The sequence below is a fragment of the Cenococcum geophilum genome (assembly GCF_001692895.1).
Source record: "Cenococcum geophilum 1.58 unplaced genomic scaffold K441scaffold_1, whole genome shotgun sequence".
Taxonomy (NCBI): Eukaryota; Fungi; Ascomycota; class Dothideomycetes; order Gloniales; family Gloniaceae; genus Cenococcum; species Cenococcum geophilum.
The window spans coordinates 6,197,342-6,217,006 of NW_027137559.1; the positions used below are offsets into that span (position 1 = coordinate 6,197,342).

At 41.0% G+C, this 19,665-nt stretch overlaps 3 protein-coding genes across 3 annotated transcripts; all 3 read right to left on the bottom strand.

The window, feature by feature from the left end:
- Positions 1-75: 75 nt before the first annotated feature.
- K441DRAFT_692022 (WSC-domain-containing protein) lies at positions 76-2,665 on the bottom strand. The gene is made up of 2 exons (XM_067652526.1): positions 2,010-2,665; positions 76-1,960 (listed from the first exon to the last, which is right to left on the bottom strand). The coding sequence occupies exons 1-2, from the start codon at positions 2,366-2,368 to the stop codon at positions 418-420; spliced, it is 1,902 nt and encodes a 633-aa protein (XP_067510669.1). The 5' UTR covers positions 2,369-2,665; the 3' UTR covers positions 76-417.
- A 2,748-nt stretch (positions 2,666-5,413) lies between these two features.
- On the bottom strand, positions 5,414-6,967 carry K441DRAFT_650792 (oxidoreductase-like protein). Its single transcript, XM_067647097.1, has one exon. It carries the CDS (start codon positions 6,715-6,717, stop codon positions 5,719-5,721), a length of 999 nt encoding a protein of 332 aa, XP_067510670.1. The 5' UTR covers positions 6,718-6,967; the 3' UTR covers positions 5,414-5,718.
- A 192-nt stretch (positions 6,968-7,159) lies between these two features.
- On the bottom strand, positions 7,160-10,716 carry K441DRAFT_625466 (uncharacterized protein). Its single transcript, XM_067646105.1, has 2 exons — positions 10,415-10,716; positions 7,160-10,358 (listed from the first exon to the last, which is right to left on the bottom strand). The coding sequence occupies exons 1-2, from the start codon at positions 10,649-10,651 to the stop codon at positions 7,356-7,358; spliced, it is 3,240 nt and encodes a 1,079-aa protein (XP_067510671.1). The 5' UTR covers positions 10,652-10,716; the 3' UTR covers positions 7,160-7,355.
- Between the last annotated feature and the right edge of the window lie 8,949 nt (positions 10,717-19,665).

Sequence of the window (19,665 nt, forward strand, 5' to 3'; positions counted from 1 at the left end):
GAAGACGTCTTTATGAAGGAACAAAGGTGGGGACCTGCATACAGATAGGGATTAAATTAGGAAAGTCAAAAATATGACCCAAAAATTTTACTGATTCATTCACACTCGAAGACTTTTTGTTATTCGAGAATCTCCGGAGCTAGTTTCAACGCACAGCTAATGTTCATATCTCTGCCGGGAATTGATTGTAAAGAGCCCAAGTGTTTTTGTATAACTCAGTTTCCAGAACAACTACTCCAGGCCTAAACCAGGCAGTATCGATCAAAGTGTAATATATACTATAAGAAAAGAAGTTGTTCCGGGATAAATCTGAAGAAGGATCTGTCTCCTGGATAGAAAGTGAAAATACAATGATAAAGCCAGACTATATATGAATGCATTTATCCCAGAATACTGTCAGAGTGAATACCCTAACACTTAAGACTCGCGAAGGAGCGCATGGCCATGGTGGTGCGCGGCCAAATGGCGTCTTGCCCTCGACTTTGGTGTCGCAGTTGGAGAGTACATCAAGCATGAGCAAGCCGAACTAACTGTTACAGGGCTGTTATGGCAGTTGCTGAGGAAGGTTGGGATTGCGGCCGTTTTGGTGTTAACTGTCCTAGTATAGGTCTTACAGAAGACGCTCGCAAGGGAGGTTACCGTTGGGTTCGTGATCTGATTGATGCAGTTGTTACGAGGGCACACTGGGGCTTTTGTGGTTGTGGAGGCAGCTTGCACTGGTACGACGGTACTCGTTTTCGATGTCGCAGAGAGTGAAGTTGCAGATTTGAGACTAGTCGGAGTTGCCACAGACTTTACAGGTGATGAAGAGGCAACCTTCGCCTTCGATGAAGAAGCAACCTTTATGGTTGATGAAGGGACCACTGACGAAACAGGAGCAGCTGAGCTAGCTGGAGTTGTTGTATTGCCTGAGACTCCGAACTCTGCATTCTTGCAAGATCCAGGAGAGCACTTGTGGTAGATCGATAATGCAGAGCCACCACCGCAGAACTCACCCGAGTCGCCAGAGCACTTCATGAGGCAGGCGCCCATCACACCAGGCTTTGGAGCCGCGGCAGCAGAGAGGGTATTATCGCAGTAGCACTCACGAGAATACTCAAGACCTGCATAGCTGTAGCCATTGCTGCTGCAAAAGTCGACGCACTTCTCGACAGTCATGTCATTCGTCGACTCCGACTTGCCAGTAAATGTGCGCGAATAATAGTTGTCCGATCCACACCCAGTGTATTCCCAGCTTTTGGAGACTGTGAGGTCGACAAAATTCGTCTCCGGAGGCGAAAGAGGCGTTACAGCACATGGAGTCTTTGGAGCTGGTCCGGGGCCATTCGTTACCGGGTTGCAGCCAGGAAGGGCGGACATCCAGCCGTCAACCTGTTCATTGACCACCGAGGGAAGGCGGCATGCCTGGCACTCAGAGGCAGTATACGTGGTGACCTCATGACAATCGCTGACTTGGCCACTGTCGGCAAGGCAGTTATCGACAGCTTTCTGAAGGACGTTAACATTCCAGCCGTTGACGAAATCGCCGTGAAAGCCGTAGCCAGTCGAGTCGCCGTTGGCAAGGACGAAAGGCTGAGAGTTGCCGTACCACTCGTTAGCAAAGCCGTTAGTGTCATACAAGACCTCGAAGAAGATTGAAACCAAATGCACTGGAAAGTCAGCCGGGCAAGGGCCGTTGTTGTAGTTCTGGCCGGCCGGGTAAGACATGTGGGATTTATGATCAGCTGAGTCAAGGTCCTTGCCGTTCCAGCAGGCAGGGAAAAAGAGTTGAGCACGGAGACCACCGGGGCAGTTGTAGTTGGGGAAGCCATTTGTCTCGGGCTTGTCAGCACCAAGGCAAGCAAAATTGACGGCTTGGGCATCGAGGCCACCGGTGAAGTTGCGCTTAAAAGGGTCGCCAGCAAGCATGCGGAAGCCCTCGGGGAATGCGTGTAACTTCTCGCCCGAGTTGCCTCGCTGACTAAATGATGTCAATATTGAGTAAGGATTGGATAGATTGAATGGCTCACAGGTAATAGACAGTCATGCCCCCATGCTGATCGTTACCATCACCAACAACAGGAACCGGAATGAATGAGCCATTCTGGGCATGATAAAACAACTGAGGAGTCCAGTAGTTGGAGAAGTCCTCCTTGATCTCACAGGATGAGCAAGCAGCAGAACGTGCTTGAGCGTATGTCATGGAAGGACCGAAACCTGCACCACCAGAGATAGTATGTAAATGCCCGGAAACGGCGCCCGGATTGACGATAGGGTCCAAGCGCTCCCGTACGAGACGCCCGGGGCATGACATTCGAAAGAAGGCTGAGGTAGGAGCCACGAGCGAGGTGACGAGGCCAAGCACAAGAGTGAGGGTATTGGCATGCATTTTGACGCTTGGTGTAGAATCTAGTGGAACTCCACTGAAGCGAAAGGGCGGAACCGAAGATATCGAATCTCAGTGGATGGTTACTTTAAGGGCCAGCAGTCAAATACGGACTGGGAAATAGTGACTATGGTGAATGAAAATGAGCGTGGTACAGACAAAGAGTCTCAGACTCGCTAGAGTAAAGAAAAGAGTGTGCGACTTAACTGTAGCTAGAAAAGGTAGAGAGATTGGCCTCTCTCAAATATATAGATGGCTTAATTCACGTTTGGAGAGTTGGCGCATCTAATTTCCTTTTACGGATCTAAGTGAATGCAGGGGTTTTGGCTCTGAGATGGTGCAGATCATGCAGCCATAATGGTCAGTTGGCTAAAATCAACTGGCCTCCTTAATCTGTATTCGGGCCTCCACATAACCGCCCGTGTGATGTTAAAGTCCATTAAGGTTGGCTCGGTTTTGATGGTGCTATCTTAGAGTGATTTATATGGCAAGCGCAAAACGCCTTGGACTCGCGGTGGGGGGTGGGTAGTGAAAACACTCATGAATGCCTTGCTGACGAACAGACACGACCAGACTTGGACTGGGCGTAACGCTGACGGCCTCCTGAGGTTCTACGAAATCAAGGGATTGTGACGGGGGTTATGACAGAGGCGCACCGAGCATCGTCTCTCAACCCAGGACCTGAGGCTCGTATCCCTTAACCCGCGAGGTGCAACGCTTGGGCCAGTTTCAGGGCCGTGCAGGAATACTGTGCACATTGAAACAAGAGCCTCCTATTGGCCAGGCCTTATCGATAACACTGCGCCCAAAGCAGCGGGTTAAGGGATAGCATTTGCGAGGCTCACAGAAAAACAATGGCTTTGGCATTGTTGAACCCATTTATCCCGCTTGTCGTTCGACGGTGAAGTTAACGCCTCTCAGAGCGCACCGTTCTGGATTTGTGGGCGTTGTTTTGTCCATAGAAACCAATGCATCCACCACCACTGCAGGAGGAGCAGGATGCGCAAGAGCTGTTACCGAACCAGTTAGTTTCACAACTAGCTTCAACCGCAGAAACCTCGTACATAAGTGGGCTGCCCCTCCATCACAGAATAAGCACAAGCAACAAACACAAGAATACCAGAATACCAGTTCAACTCTCACACCTGAACAAAGCACACTTTATTAAGCACAACTTCCAAGTCACATCAGCCATCATGAACGGAGACGGATGCTCATGCGGCGAGAACTGCGCCTGCGGCGACTGCACCTGCGGCGTGAGTTTCTCTCCATAACACTTATTAGTTTCATATCCTACTGACACATGAAATAGAAATAAATATTACCACCCACTCCATTCGCTCTCTGACCTTTCCTCTCAACATTTCGCAATTTGCTTCTTTATAAAATTAAACCTTTTATCCGTGACATCTTCCCTTCACTTCAGTTTTATTTATTTCATCGTGCAGCGCAACATCAACATCAATATACAAACCAACCTCGATAGCTGTGTTAGCCCCCTCTGCAACATAATTGGGTGACTATCCGATAAATGGCTATCTATTTGGTGGAGAGCAGGATTAGTGGTATGTTAATGGCTAAATTGCTTTCATAAACACAGCGTTGGTTACATTGTAGCTTAAAAATAAACTGTGCATGTTCCAATTATGGCAATGATTTTAATTGGCATTCTCAAATTATCCATATGACAAGATGAGGAGCTGAGGCTGAAATAAGTGTATTTGTGCCGACTACCCGCCTTGACCGTCCCAACCCCTCAAACCTCCACTTCATCTCGACTCTGTGGCGTGTGTTGGTCGTTTGAACTTTCTCGGTCCGTCACTTTCAATGTCGCTTGGGCACACGAACCTTCCAGACGCCACTGTAGCCAGCCGCATGCTCCTAAACGAACCATCTTTCTAGCGTCTTTGTTCTTGGAGGCTTGGAGTATCAATGGCGCCCACAGATAAGGTGGAATCGATAACAACGGGAAGAGACAACCGCGGGAAGGCGCATGTTTCGCTCTCTGTCTGCGAGACATGCCCGCTTGGTGTTGCCGTGAATTGTGAAAGACTTGCCTCTGTTTCTCTCCGGAGGCGCCGGCAGGCATGATTCATGCCTGTGGCCGCTGAACTAGCTTGAAACAGCCAAGAGCTGAGTGCAAGAGCCAGTCGTTTTTGCACGATGCAACTCCGACATCTTTCATTAGCACCGGGCAGCTGCAGGCGCCTCTTATCTTGGAAGTCTTGGCACCTGTAGGGGATATTCAATGACTGCCACGAGCCACGAATTGGAATCAAATTCGCAGAGGGCTGTTTCTGTTCCTAGCCATTTGTAATCCATTGGTTCTGATACGTTGGCTCTTCAAGCTTGACTTCTATCTCCCCCAATATCTCTATTTGAAGCAGACTTTCGAATCCGACTACAGAGGGATTCAGCCGCTGCTGATGCAGCCGCGTGAATCTGCGGAACTTTAATTCCTGAATCCTTCAAACGCCATCAAATAGTATATGCATAATTGCGGCTTTTATCAACTTAAAGCCACGACCAAGCCATTTCTGTTAAAATGCCATGTCTTGTCGTGTACAAATTGACACCTCCGAGGCAGCACAGAGACAAGGTTCACACATATTGACTCTGCATCCCGGCCCTGGTTATGAAATGCGCCTCCCGCCATTAAAACACAGTTTCTTGTTACCCTTGTTCTGGTATTACTGCATGAAGGCGGCAAGACAATGGCTTCTGATTACCAGGTTAAACTCTAGTTTCCCCACGTCACTGGCGTAGACAAACAACTTCATCGAAATACGTTGTCTAAGCCACCATGACTTCAACCTCAATCGTTTCAGACTTCACAGCGATTATTACTCTCGTGGCTGAGGCCATATCTCTCGAGGCTTCAACACCACAATAATCACTGCAGTGATCCTCTCCTACGCCCATTTGATACCATCCTCGATAGGCATTCCCTCCAAAAGCATAGCTAAGTCTAATCCAAATAGTTCCTGAAGGCGTTCTGACGGTATCATTTTACCGAAGACTTGCGAAGACCAATCTCATCTGTCCATTCTACAGAGATGTCTAACACTTGTGTACTGCATATCTGGACATTTAGCTTAGCTCCACTTCAGTCATACTTTATCCATTTCATACCATCAAGGGGACCTAGTGACAACTGAAGTTGAGCGGCACTAGTCTAAAAAAGCCCAATTGTTGAGATTCACCAATACAATAACATCATGAATGGCGTACATCTACTGCTGCCGTGAGCCGTTGGTCTCATCAAAAACCGTCTATGGAACTTTTCAACCCCTTTTTACATTCATATGTTCACTCCCTCCCCTCTCCACCTAGAAAGTCCGATCGTCTTACCACTAACCCTCCTTTTCAACCTTAAACTTCAACTCATTCGCCCTTCTCAAATCCTCCGTCACAGCCAAAACAGCCCTACTCAGCTTCTCCAACTCCTCAGCCATCTTCCCGTCCTTCTCCTCGATAATCCTGGCGAACTCATCCGCCTCCTCCTTCAAATTTAGGCTCTCCTTCTCCTTTCCTAGCTCCTCACTCTCCCCCTTCTTCCGCGGATCCAAGAACCTCACAGACGCAATATCCGTGATGGACGGGATAACCAACGTGCCCTTCTCGCCATAGACCTCGCTCGGCGCGGTGCTCGTATAGATCTTACTCGCATTCGCACTCACCGCAAACCCCTCATACTGCAGCACCACCACCCCACCGCCATCCGCACCCGTCCTGATCATGACAGGGAAATACTGCTGCGCCTTCGGCGCCCCGAACAGCGCAACAGCCGCCGCGATGGGGTAGACGCCCAAATCAGCCAGCGCGCCGCCCGAGTAGTCCAAGCTGAAGACATTGGGCGTCTCGCCCCTAAGCACGTTATCGTACCTGCTCGAATAAGCCGCATAGTTCAGCGAGGCGCCATAGACGGGGCCAAGACGGCCCAGCGCCGCCTTCAAAACCTTGAAGTTGACCTCGTGCAGATGGCGGAACGCCTCGAGCAGGAAGACGCCGTGCGCGCGGGCAGTCTGGAACAGCGTGTCCAGCTCGCTGCTCGTCGACGTCGCGGGCTTCTCCACAATCACGTGCTTGCGTGCTTCGAGCAGCTGCTTGGCGTGCGCGAAGTGCAGCGAGTTGGGCGAGGCGATGTAGACGGCGGCGATGGACTGGTCGGCCGCGAGCGACTCGAGCGTCGTGTGGATTGCGGCGTCTGCGGTGAATTTGGCGGCGAAGTCCCGCGCTGTGTCTTCCTTGCGCGAGAATACGGCGCGCAGCTGCCATTTGTTGGTGGCGTGGGCCGAGGTGACGAAGGAGGCTGTTATCCAGCCTGTGCCGATGACGGCGAAGTTTATCATCCTTTCTTTGTGAGGGGGTTTTGGATTTAATTGAGGATTTTGTGGTTTGGATGTTTCAGGGCGGGAGTGGAGTGACGAAATTTAATCTCATGTTGGGCGATCGTAATCCCGATGCCTTGTTGGGCAGGGTTTTCAAGGAACGAGGTCAGTCATCAGTATTGGCGGAGCGGAGCGGACGGAATAGTGGGTGCTTGTACATTATTGGTCTGCTAGTTTATGGCCTTTGTTCTTGACTTATTTTCAAGTGACGCAGATATGTTGGTGGACTTCGCTTCGGTTGATGCCGGGCAAAATTATTGATCATATCAAGAACCCTGGTAAGATTGGGGTTTGATATTGCATCCCCATTCAATTAAGTGATCCAAGAAGCAGCTAAGCAACCTGTACAGACTTTGAGCTGGACTGTGGCTTGTATAGTGGACCGTAATAATGTAATGTAAATCCATTCCATTTGCATAAGTCTCTGGTGTTATATTGAAAGACCTTAACACCCCACGATTCATCAAACAGCCCCTCTATAGACAAGTATTTAAATGCTTAATGTTACATATCAATACAAATTAATTTTCTCAGGCGCGTCACTCAATCCAAGCTCATAACGCCAGCTGTGCTCATGCACTGAGACCGATTTTCAGTCCTCAGAACCCCTTCAACCATCGCTCAACTTCATCCGCCAGCTTCTGCGCCTCTGGATCAAGCGTTCTCCCACTCATCCTTCCTGCATGCATAGGGCTTTGGCTCCTCCAAGTCGCCTGGTCCCTCCCTCTAATCCGCCGTGGAAGACTAAGCGTTCTACGAGCCGGAAGCTCAGGCGTGACAGAATCGATGGCCACATGCTTACGAATTAAGTCCCTTTGCGGCCCTGCCCGAATTACTTTCCGAATCAAAGGCATTACATCTCCTTTTGTCTGCTTCCGAATCGGCCGCATCACGCGCATTACATCTCGTTTTTTCTTCTGAATCAAACCCACTACATCTCTTTTTTTCTCGGTCTGAACTAAACGCACTACATCTCGTTTTTTCTCAATCTGAACTGAACGCACTATGCTTCGTCTTGACCTCCGCTGGGGCTTCTCCGTAGAAGATTTCAACCCCTGGATAAATCGCCTTGCTCTTCCGCTAGGCTCCAGCATACGAACATCTTTAACAAACCTTGTCGCCTTCGATGGCGGTAACATCGTCTTGTAGTCCCGGAGCGCGGCAGTTTTTTCCTCAAGCAGAATAATAAAATCTCTAGTCTTTGCGATGTTAGCTTTGCATACCGGCGCGTTTACTCTCTCCTGCGCTGGCAGTCTTTCTTCTGAGCCCTCAAAGCGGACTTGCTTGTGCATAATGGCAAGGCCGTCTTGGCCGTGCATCCGGGGTGCCAAGAGTTTTTTGAGTAGTCGTTCCAGCATCATATAGATAGTTTTTCGAACACAAATGTGGAGTAAACCTACATCACGGCATATGCGATTTGCCTGATCAAGTATCAAGGGTATTTTGGATTTGGAGCTTGGGATGCTGCTGGAATTGCCATATGGGGCCTCGCCTGTGCTACTTAGCTGGTCGCTTGTCGATGAGGAAAAGGCTGGCATTGAACTGCTGTCTTGGGTTTCGGTCGAAGACGAAGAGCCTATATAAACGGAAGAACTGGAACTGCCGTAGGGAACTTCGCTGTATTCGCGGTTGGGTTGGGCGTCAAGCTTGGCGGTACCTCGCTGGCTTCGGTCTCGAAGGCGTCTCCTCTTTAGCGCAATTGCAAACTCTCTGCGGAGGGACGTGTACTCCTCGCTGATATCCTTTAACTTATGACGTAGCATTCTCGTTTCTAAACGACCCCCCTTGAGGGAGGCGTAGTAGCGGATTGCCCTAGATCGAGCTCGCCTAATAGAAAGAACAATTGCTTCATTTAGCCTGATCTCGTCAGAGCTAGTGGCTAGAAATGTAGTCGACTTGGGGCCTTTTGTGTCCTGAGTATTCTTTGATTTGTTTGATGAGAAAGATGGTTCTTTTCGATGATCTGCCGATTCTATTTTGTGGATAGGTAGCTTTTGAGAATCGTCTGATTTCTCTGCCGGTCTTGATGCTTTCGCGCCGCTCGCGTTCTTAGAATCTCTCGTATCTTTGAAACGGACGGCGCTGAATCGTGAATATGGCACATCAACCTTTGAGCACATGACAGCATCCCACGAGCCCATCTTCTTCGACTGACAGTATCTGGCAATACTCATTCCACCCTCCGATAGTGCTCCAAAATGCTTTCTGAACACTGCAATTCGTGGGTTAGATGGTTCTACGGCTTCTTGAGAAGAGCTTTCAGGCATCGAATCGATACTACTAGAAATTGTGCCAAACTCTAATGACCAACGACGAGTGCTAGCTGGCGGGACCTTAATATCCTTAGTGCGAGCATTCCAAGTGGCATCTCCATCCGAAGGTGACACGAAGAATTGTATGAACTCGCCAGGCCTAGCAACTTCATGCAGAGCGGAAAGACCTTCAGAAGAACCCATTGTTTCTAGCGCAGAGTCTCGAGATGTTTGATGCAATTTGTTGTAGGACATGTCCGGGTCTAATGAAAGTAGTCCAGCTTTCTTACCCCAGCCACCTCCTCCGCTCAAAACTCGATGCAGACGTGCGCCCTGTGTCACTGCTGACCACACTACATCATTCCAACCCGGCGGATTCCTTCTCCACAGCGCTGTAAATAAAGAATTTAGATTAGGCGAGTCAGTTTCTGCGTTCTCAGAGTTCGGCACCTCCTTGGCCAGGAGGTCTGTCATTTTGTTGGCGACAGGAAGAATTATATCCTGAGGTATAACAAGCGCCCAGACTGTCATTGAATGAGGCGGGATACCACGCGAACTAAAATATTGAGGAACAGTCTCTTCCAACTCTTGTGATGCTGTCATACTTTTCTGATCGGATCCTAGAACGCGGCGTATTATGTTTCCCATCCCCGCTTCTATACAGCGCGGTGCAGTCAATGGAATCAAGGGGATCGAGAGTGTAACAAACCTTCGGTCCCAGAAGGTGTCTGGCCAGTGGATAGATAGATGCTTGAGCTGTGTCTTCTTCTCTAGATTGATATCCGTCGTTCCTTTTGGCTTTTTCCACTGGTGGGAGAACATTGTTGCAGAATAGCCAGTATGAAATATTGTATTTGCCAAAGGAATTTGAATTGTGTTAATGCATGAGGATTGGGTTTTGTGCTCATCCTCAAATTTAAGAAATTTGTGCAGAGTAATTGTGCTTGGGCTCCCGTCTAAGGGATCGGCCATTTCTTGGCTATCAGTATATGATGGCAAGTAGTTAGCATCCGCCAAAGCGTACGCTATGCCTTCATACCCATTTTCTGCCACCGGGGGTGGTTTGACCCTAACAGTGGCCCGGTCTACACCATCTTCAGAGTCTTCAGTAATGCTTGGAGCCGGCAGTCGATCAACTACTGCGACTAGGGTGTGAATGGTTTGATTAATTTCCGGGTTACCGAGAGTGAGCCCGTACACCTTTTGTAGGGCTTTGCGGAGGAAGGTCTCGTCGTCCAGGAGCCATTTTGCAAAGGAGGGAGTGAGGAGGAAGATGGCAAGAGGCTCACTGAATGATTGGTCTATAGGAATGGAGTATCGCTTGATATGCGCGATGATGTCCTCAGGTGTCTAACTAAGTTTTAGTCTTAGGATGCAGATGTGGAAGAAGATTCAAAGGAACTGACAGTATTGTGTACGGAGTGAGAAACAATGACAGACTGCCTATCTGGGATAGGACGCTTTCCTGCATTATTGGTCGAAGAACTCTCTGGCAGGCTCTGCTGCGATGTAAGGTTAGATGCAACCGTCGCGAAAGGGCAAGAAAGCTTCTTGACGGGAAGATAGAAACTTTTCTGTAATAGAGCAAGGTAGGGAAGCTTTGAACCTATGGCCCGCCATTGTTGCATCGGGCAAGGAGGCATGAGCCTATCAATCAGCAAGCATATTCAAGTCGTGATGGATTTTTTTTCCATGATAGACATCATGGCGGCTCACAGAAATTTGCCGAATCCTCAGGAGCTTCTATTCAGCAGAACGCGCGCGGGCCACATCGGTAACATTTCAAGACCCGATCCCCGTTGCTTACGGATTACTATGACGCGCCATACTAAGGCCTCGTTTGGTAACTTTTTTCTACCTGTGAGATTCCACCGTTTCGACCACCAAAATTCCACCTGTTCGAATCTTTGACGCCGGATCGCTCCAATTGTAAGCGCCACTAGTTGACGCCTTGCAGGGGTGTAGAATGAACAGGTGGATGTCTATCGTTTGGTAGAATCGCTGTAAGGGACCTGTTTAAGTGGTAGGCTTACCGCTCTTTGGCGAACGGACGAAAAAGTAATAAGGTATTATAGGTGGAGGACGTTAAAAATGTCCTAAGTAGAGGCAGTAATTAGATCCTTATTAATATTATCAACTTCTCCCTTAATTATACACCTATTGTAATAGCTAATTACCTTGCCTCTGCCAGTACCCCTCCTATAACTAGCGTACTAAGTATAACATCCTCTACCTCTGCCTCTGCCTCTACCTCCGCCTCTACCTCTACCGAGCTAATATTAATATCTAGTGTATTAGAGCCTATAAAGAAGCCGATAATAAAGTAAGGGAGGGTAAATATGGCAAAGGATAGCGGATCTAATACTGCGGCTGCTAGATCTCCTTTAAAGCCTACTAAGAAGATATGGAAGAAGAAGGCGGTAATAGAGGATGCTAATTCTGGCAAGAAGCCTAGTAGGTTAATATAGTTAAAGGCCTTAATTAAAGCCTTTTTAGAGTACTTATAATTGCTTATAAGGGTAGGGAAGGAGATAAACGGCGCGACGTTTAAAGCCACCGCCTACGCCGACTCTATTAGCTATATTAAAACTAAATTAGGCTAGGATATTAGCCTTAGGTAGTATATAAATAAGTATAACGCGCTTAAGGCTACCTGGCGCGAATAAGAGGCCTATATTAACGTATATTTTAAATAGGGCCGTTATAAGATTACTAACGTTTTATAAATAGATAAGGAAGGTATTATAGAGACCTACTTCTTTAAGCACGCTTAAAGGAGGCCTCTTAGAAAGCGGAAGCCTGCCTATTTTAGCTAGCTAGATAAGTTGCTCGCTAGTAAAATGGCTAGTGGCTATATAGCCGTATTAATTAATAACGCGCTAGATAAGGCATTAGAGTAGAACTACTAAAATAAGGACTCTAATATATCTAATATTAATGCTAAAGGGGAGAATAAGGATAAGGATATTATAGATCTAAATAAGCTATATAGAACGGTTAAACCTAGCCTATCTAGCACGCTAATAGAGGGCTAGAGCCCAACTCCCTTGCCTACTCCTTTATCTAATATATTAACGCCTTTAACTCCCTTATATTCCTTATCTATAGCTTTCTTAAAGTCTTCTTTATTAAGCTAATTATACTCCTATATAGCGAGAAAGAAGTATTATAATATTTAAAGGGTAAAGGATCTGGACCTTATAAGACGTTTAATAAGGAACGCTGCTAAAGCGGCTAGTAGAGGCCGTTTAAAGCCGTTAACAGTAGCAGAGTCTTTAAGCGAGAGTATTAATAAAGCGATAGCGGCGCTTAGTTTTTTTAGGGCGACGCTATTAGCAATATAGAGTTTGTTAATTAAAAGGGCAGTAAGCAGCTTTATAAAAGAGTTTCACTACCTATCTACTATTAATTAGTAATTAGTTCTAAAAGGCTTTAAGGTTAAAAGTAGAACCTATATCTTTAATTTACTTACTAGTGTTATAGCTTAAATAAATGCCTCTAAACCGAAGCTTAAACGAATGCTATATTACAAAAATACTAAGCTAAAGAGAAGGAAAAAGGGGTCGCTAGGACCGATGTAAACAAATATATAGGGTAAGCCGCTAAGGCGCTAGCTTTAGGCGGGCTAATTATAGGTCGGTAGAATATGGCAGAATATAGCAGGTAACGTGCGATAGCGCCGTTACATCACCCCCCTCTTTAAAAGAAAGCCTACCCTTAGGCTTAGTTAGAAATAGGGTAGCACTAGGCTTATAAATATAGGATTATAAAATATAAGATAAGGAGATAAAAGGGGATATAAGTATGTCTAGACTAAGTATAAAGGGCGATTGTGGGCTAAGTGGAAGCACTAGGCTAGAAAGAGTAGCTGTTAAAAGTCTTAGCACAGATCTAACTAATTAGATAACTTTAACCGGCAGTTAAAGTTCCTAAATATCTAAAATTTTATAGTATTAGCAGAAAACGGCAGAATATAGTAGAATTTGGTAGATAGCTGTATTAGGGCTTTAGGGCGTTTTTTATCCCTATATTCTTCCAGTAACTTATTATCTTTATTATACTAGCATTCTATCTATTTGTTTAGGTACTTTAGGGGTCTAAGTATATTAGAGTATTAGTTATAAAATTCTTTAAGCTTTTAAGGGTAGCCTATAAAGTTCTATATAGGGTACTAGGTTAGGTTAGAATTATAGCCCTTTTATTAGATATAGTATTTTAGCGTTCCCTATACTATCTTATAGGCTAGTATTTTATTAACCTCCTATTTATTATTATCGTTTACTTAAACTAATAGGGGAGGCTCGTTCTTTTATCTAGGTAATAAGTTATTTATAGCTTTCTATAACTTATCTAGTAAAAAGATAAGGTAAACCCTAATTAAATCTGGGAGCTTTATCTTATACAAGTTGCCTATCTTCTTAAGAACTTTATACGGTCCTACTATCTAGTAGTTTAGCTTATAGCTAGGTTATTTAGTCTTTTAATTCCTTATTATAACCTAGGCCATATTTATAACGGAACCTTATAGCAGGAACTACGGTGGGCTCGTTAATAGGCTAAGTATATAGGAAATGCAAGTATAGGAGTTAATAACGTAATAATAACTAGTAGAGTGGTTGCCTAATAGATTAACTCCAATTATATTCTAAGAATTACTATAAGGAAGGAACTATCTAGGTAGGGATTAAGGGTCCTTAAATACACAACCGTACTCCTATAAAATCCTTCTTATATATAATATACGTCTTATATATAAGGTATATAAGTTCCTTTTATACCTCTTATTTAATATATAGCATATTATATAACCTCGGCTATTATTCCTTATTATATAGTTCTACTGGTTTTATCTTAGACTATATCTAAATTAACTAACTAGCTTCTTCTAACCCTTCCCTAAGTAGTTATAATATTGTACTTAAAGCGTCCGTAATACTATCTCCCTTCTTTCTATCTTTGTCTTTAAAGATTCCTAATATCTTTAAGTTATTTACTAGAGGTATAATATCCGTCTAATTAATTTAGTTAATATCGTTACTTATTATACCTAAAGTAATTTCTTCTTTACACGCCCAACGTTATGCTTATACTATTGCTATAATATTATCTCTTAGTAAGATTATACCATCTCTATATTCGCGTTATTTAAAAGAGGGGTTAGTCTATATTACGTTAGCGAGTCCATCTTTATAATAACCGTCCTCTTACTTAAAGTGCACTAAAGTAAATATTTATTCGTCCTGTAATGTTCGCTCTACCTTTAATACTAAATATACGCGACCTATTACTCTTAATAGTCGTCTAGTTCCCTAATTAATTTATCTTAAGATCTTATATTTAATCTACTGCTATATAGCTAAATAGTAAACTATCTTAAGCCCTTACTAAGTTAGAATGTTCTTAGGATGCGGAACAAAAGGCCCTAAATACTTGCATTGCGGTATCTACTTACTTACTCCGTCTTAAGAAGGGTTATAAGAAGGTTCGTTTTAAGGAGTAGAAACTTATAAAGTAGGGTCTATAAAAACTTAGTAATAAAAGAACGGATTCTCTTTTAGCTAAGAAGGAAACAAATCTAAATAGTTTGGCAACTACTCTTCTTAGGTCCCCCTTAGGTAACTTATTCTTTAGCAATCCTTCTTTATTAATGCTACCTAACCTAATCTCTTCTAATACTCCTATACCTTTCCTATAGCATTCTTTAAATTTTCTAGTAGTTCCTAGGTAGTCTTATTATAGCCTATCTACTTAACCTTATACTATATTTTGTTATTAATATCCTTATAACTAACAATCTTTAAAACTTACTATTTGTCTTCTTTTTATCCTTTATATATATCTTCTTTATAAACTAGTAGCTTAACATTCCCGTATACTAGCTCTAGTATTACGATATACTATATAGGGTAGATCTTAATTTTAGCTAGTAGGTTTAACTTAAATATAACTAGTAAAATTCTTTATATAATTTTAAAAGGTCCTAGTCTAATATAGTCTAACTTCTTACTTAGTCGTTAACTCTTGAAAATTTTATATAATAACTACACTTTATCTCCCTCCTTAAGATTTAGTCCCTTAGATCTCTTAGTATTATAGTACCTTTTTATTCTTTCTTATACTTTCTTTACTAATTCCATAAGGTCTATATAAAGATTTATTAACATCTTTATTCTTTCTTTAGCTATATTACTCGTTTTCTTTGCTTACTATAGTAATAACAATATTCTTAGCTTATATCTATAATTTGCCTTAAATGGTAATATACCTATTCCTTCTTAAGGTGTTATATTATATGCAAACTATATAACTAATAATAGCGATACCCAATTATTCTATATATAATTGATATAGTGCCTTAGATACTATTCCAGTGTCTAATTTAATCTCTCTATTTAACCGTCTGTCTATAGATAATATACGGTAGAAGTTACTACTCTAACTCCTTACTCTGCTAAGAACACTTTCTAGAATATTACTATAAATCTTAGATCCCTATCTAATATAATTTTACTTAGTACTTTATATCTTATAAATACTTCTCTAATATAGATTCTAGCGACATCTTCCGCTAAGATTTCTTCTGTGCATGCTATAAAGTATCCCTACTTTATAAGCTTATCTACTATTATTAAAATTGCGTTATAATCTTATCTAGTAATAGGATTTTTTAATTTTAGTAACTTAATAATAAAGTCCTATAATATAACCTTCTATAGTCTCTCTAGTATTTTAATAGGTTATAGCCCTCTATATAGCTTATGCCTTATTAGTTTATTTCTTTAGCAATCTAAATATTTCTTAGTAACTTTTCTTGCAATATTCCAAATTCTATTAATAATATACTCCTCCTAGAGTCTTAATACTAAGCCTATAGCTCTATTATGTCCTTAAGTCATTCCTTTATAAAAATCTTCTATAAATTATTCTACTATACTTCTTAAAATATATTTTACTTCTCGATTTTTGTATATATCCGTCTATAAATCTTCTAGCTATGCCTTTAGAATTCTTTATACCTAAAAGCTTTCTGGTAACTTATAAACTTTCTCTAGTTCTCTATTTTCCTACATTACTATTATCTTTAGATAATTATACCTAATCAATCTATCTATATCTTTTTATAGTAAAGCCCCTAATAGCTTTTTATCGTTTTATAGTTTAGCTTTTTAACTTAAAGTATCTACTTATATATTATCTGTGCCTTTTATATACTAAATCTTAAAATAGTATTCTATAAGTATCTCTGCCCATCTAACCTATCTTTAGTTAAGTTCCTTTATTATTAGGAATCCTATTAGGTTTTTATAATCCGTCTTAACTATAAATAGTTTCTCTATACCTTATAAGAATGCTCTCTATTCCTTTAGTACTATAACTATACCTAATAACTCCTTATTGTAAATGTTATAGTTTAACTCTAGTAGTATTATCTTCCGACTATAGTATGCTACTAGGTNCNATNTATCTTAATATTTNTNNATAAANNATNCCCNTAGTATANAGTNTAATATATNTATNTCTATAACNNTNTCTANNCCTAGTTAATAGATCTTAAGAACTAGCTCCTAGGTAAATAACTCTTTAACCTTTTTAAATAGTTTTTATTACTCTTCTCCCTATATCTATAGTTCTTCTTTCTTTGTTAGTTATATAAATAGTTTAATATCCTTTAACTATTATGCTATAAACCTTTTACAGTAATTGCAAAATCTTAGAAATAATCTTAACTATATAACGTTCTCTAGTTCTTACTAATTTACTATAGCCTTAATCTTCTTTAGATCTATACTAAGTTAGCCTAGTTTAATAATAAATCTAACAAAATCGGTCTTCCTAGTAAAGAACTTGTATTTCTTAATTGCTACTAGTATCTATTCTTCTTATAGTCTTTTTAAGACCTATTTAATATGTCCCTTATGTTCTTCCTTAGTTATTAAATAGATAATAATATTATTAAAGTATACTATAACAAATTTATCTAAGTATTCTCCTAATATATTATTAATACGCTTCTAAAACGTTGCTAGTGCGTTTATAAGCCCAAATTATATAACTAATAGCTTATATAGTCCTTCCTTTAATCTAAAAGCTGCCTTCTATTTGTCGCCTTCCTTAATTCTAATCTAATAATACGCCTATCTTAAATCTATCTTTATAAAGATTTACGCGTTGCCTATCCTATCCTAGATTTCGCTAATTAAGGGTAAAGGATATCTATCCTTCCTAGTAATGCTATTTAACTATCTATAGTTAATACACAGCCTTAGTTTGCCATTTTTCTTTAGTATGAATAGTACTGGATATCCTACTAATAACTATAATAGTCTAATATATCCCTTTCGTAAGTTTTCTTAGACAAACTCTTTAAGTGCTCTACCTTCTTTTTTAGTAAGCTTATAGATTAGAAAGAACCTTAGACTTATTCCTAGTTCTAATTCTATCTTATAGTCCTATGCTATATACTCTAACAGCTTTTCACTTTCCGGTAACTATAGTTTTTTACTATACTTATAGTATCTCTTTAGTACATAATTTAAGCCTTACTTAGTCTTCTTATATATTACTCCAACTTAGTACTATACCAACTTAGTCTGTTATTATATTCTATAGCATTAAGTATCCCTAATATCGACCTAGCTAGTAATTTAATCGATTCTTAAATTATATTTCTATAACTAAGGCATTTCTAGTACTACCTTATTATTCCCTAATAGTAATATATCGAAGGACATCTTAATTTATCTTCCTTTAATAGTTAGTTAAATAGGTCCTATTTTAAGATTAATAATCCCTCCTCTATAGGCTATTAGATCTCCTAAAATTGTAACTAATAGGTAAGATTGCTTCTTCTATCTATAAGGTAATCCCATTCTCTTAACTACTACTAGTAAAATATAGTTCCGCGTTACTCCACTATTTATTAGCGCCTTAAACTGCTAATCTTGCTATTTAACTCGTAAATTTAGGTATTATCCTTAAATTCCTTTAAGGGTCTAAGGCTCTACTACTGGCTCCCTTTAGTCCCATAGGCCTCTACTTTTTCTAACTATTAGCTGCTTAATCCTATTTATACTTAGTCTAACTTAGGCTAATACTTAGTTCGCTTTTTATCTTTAATATGCCATAAACACGTGTTTTCTAGGCATTCCCACCACTATCGTCTGTCTAGGCATTCTTCCGTAAGGAATCTTCCTAGCTAAAGTATTAAGTCCCCTTAGTTTTGCACTTCTACTAGGTGCCAACTATATACATACTTAGCATTTTAATATTTCGCCTCATCTAATAACTAGTATATCCTTCTTAGGTATTTCCGGTTCTTATCTTTTAGTACTCTATATATATTATACGTATTATCTATATACGCTATCTATGCTAGTGTGTAATATGCTTAGTGTTTTAAGTTAACTCTTAGCTTGTCTTTATCCTTAAGTTTAAACCTTTCTTATGTTAATTTAAGCGTTATAACTTCGTTCGCAGGTATTATAATTTACCTCTTACTTCTCTAGTCCTCTAATCACTCCTTTAAATCTTTTAACGTTATAATTAAGGCTCCTTTAATATAACTTATCGCCTTTTCTATAATCGGGTGGTCTTAAATAACTTTCTCGTTTAACCATATATAGAAATCTTCCTACTTATCATTATGTTATTGTCTATACCACCTTTAGTATAGCTACTAGAGTATATACGGCTTATTTATAAGGAAGTATCTTCTTATTACTACGTTGTAATAGCCCTTTATATATCATTCCTTAAACCTAGTTAGAATCCCTAAATCCTCTTTATTTTCTAGTTTAATAAGCCACTTAGCTCTTAGTATGCCTACTCTAGGCCTATTAGTAATCCTTTATATAGGTACTCTATCCCTTATATAACCTAGTATACTAAATCTCTTATCTAGTTTCTAATCCTACCATACGATAATTCTTTGCCTAAATTCTTCTATGGTTTCTTTTAGTTTGCGTCTCACGCTTAGATCCTTAAAGTCTTTTTACTTCTTAATTTTAGTATCGACTTTTTAATCTTTAGGCCGAACACTACGTTCTCCTAGTAAGTCTTCTAGGTCTATATACCTGTCCCCTAGTCTAACTACTATTTATATTATAGATTCTCTAATCTATAAAGAAACCTTTTGCCTCTTATTTGCGGGTGTCCTTATTTATACTCCGAATTCTTAACCCCTTTAGATTCTTAATCCTAAGCTTGCTTCTAACTTAAGCTTTACTCTAGCCTTAGTCTAACTAGGCTTATTTAGTGTTCTTATCTTATCTTAAGAGTTTTAAATCTCACTTATCTCTTCTTAAGAGTCTTATACCATTAGGAATTCTTATCCCAAGCTTATTTGTATATCTTTAAACTAAGCTACTACTCTACTTTATTGGTTATCATCCGTTATAGGTCCTTAAGCTTACCTTATCTTATCTTAAGAATCTTAGTCGTCTCTTATCTCGTCTTAAGAATCTTAAGCCTTTAGCCTTTTGCCTTTATTAAGTGCTAAAGTAGCTCACTATTCTACTTCTCTTATATCTTATAAAGCAATAGATATCGTATCTAGTAGGGTCCTAATCCCTACTAATATTCCTTATTCTATAGTAGAATTATTCTCTACCTCTAGTATAATATCTCTAATGGCTGCGTATTCCTAGTAAACCACTCT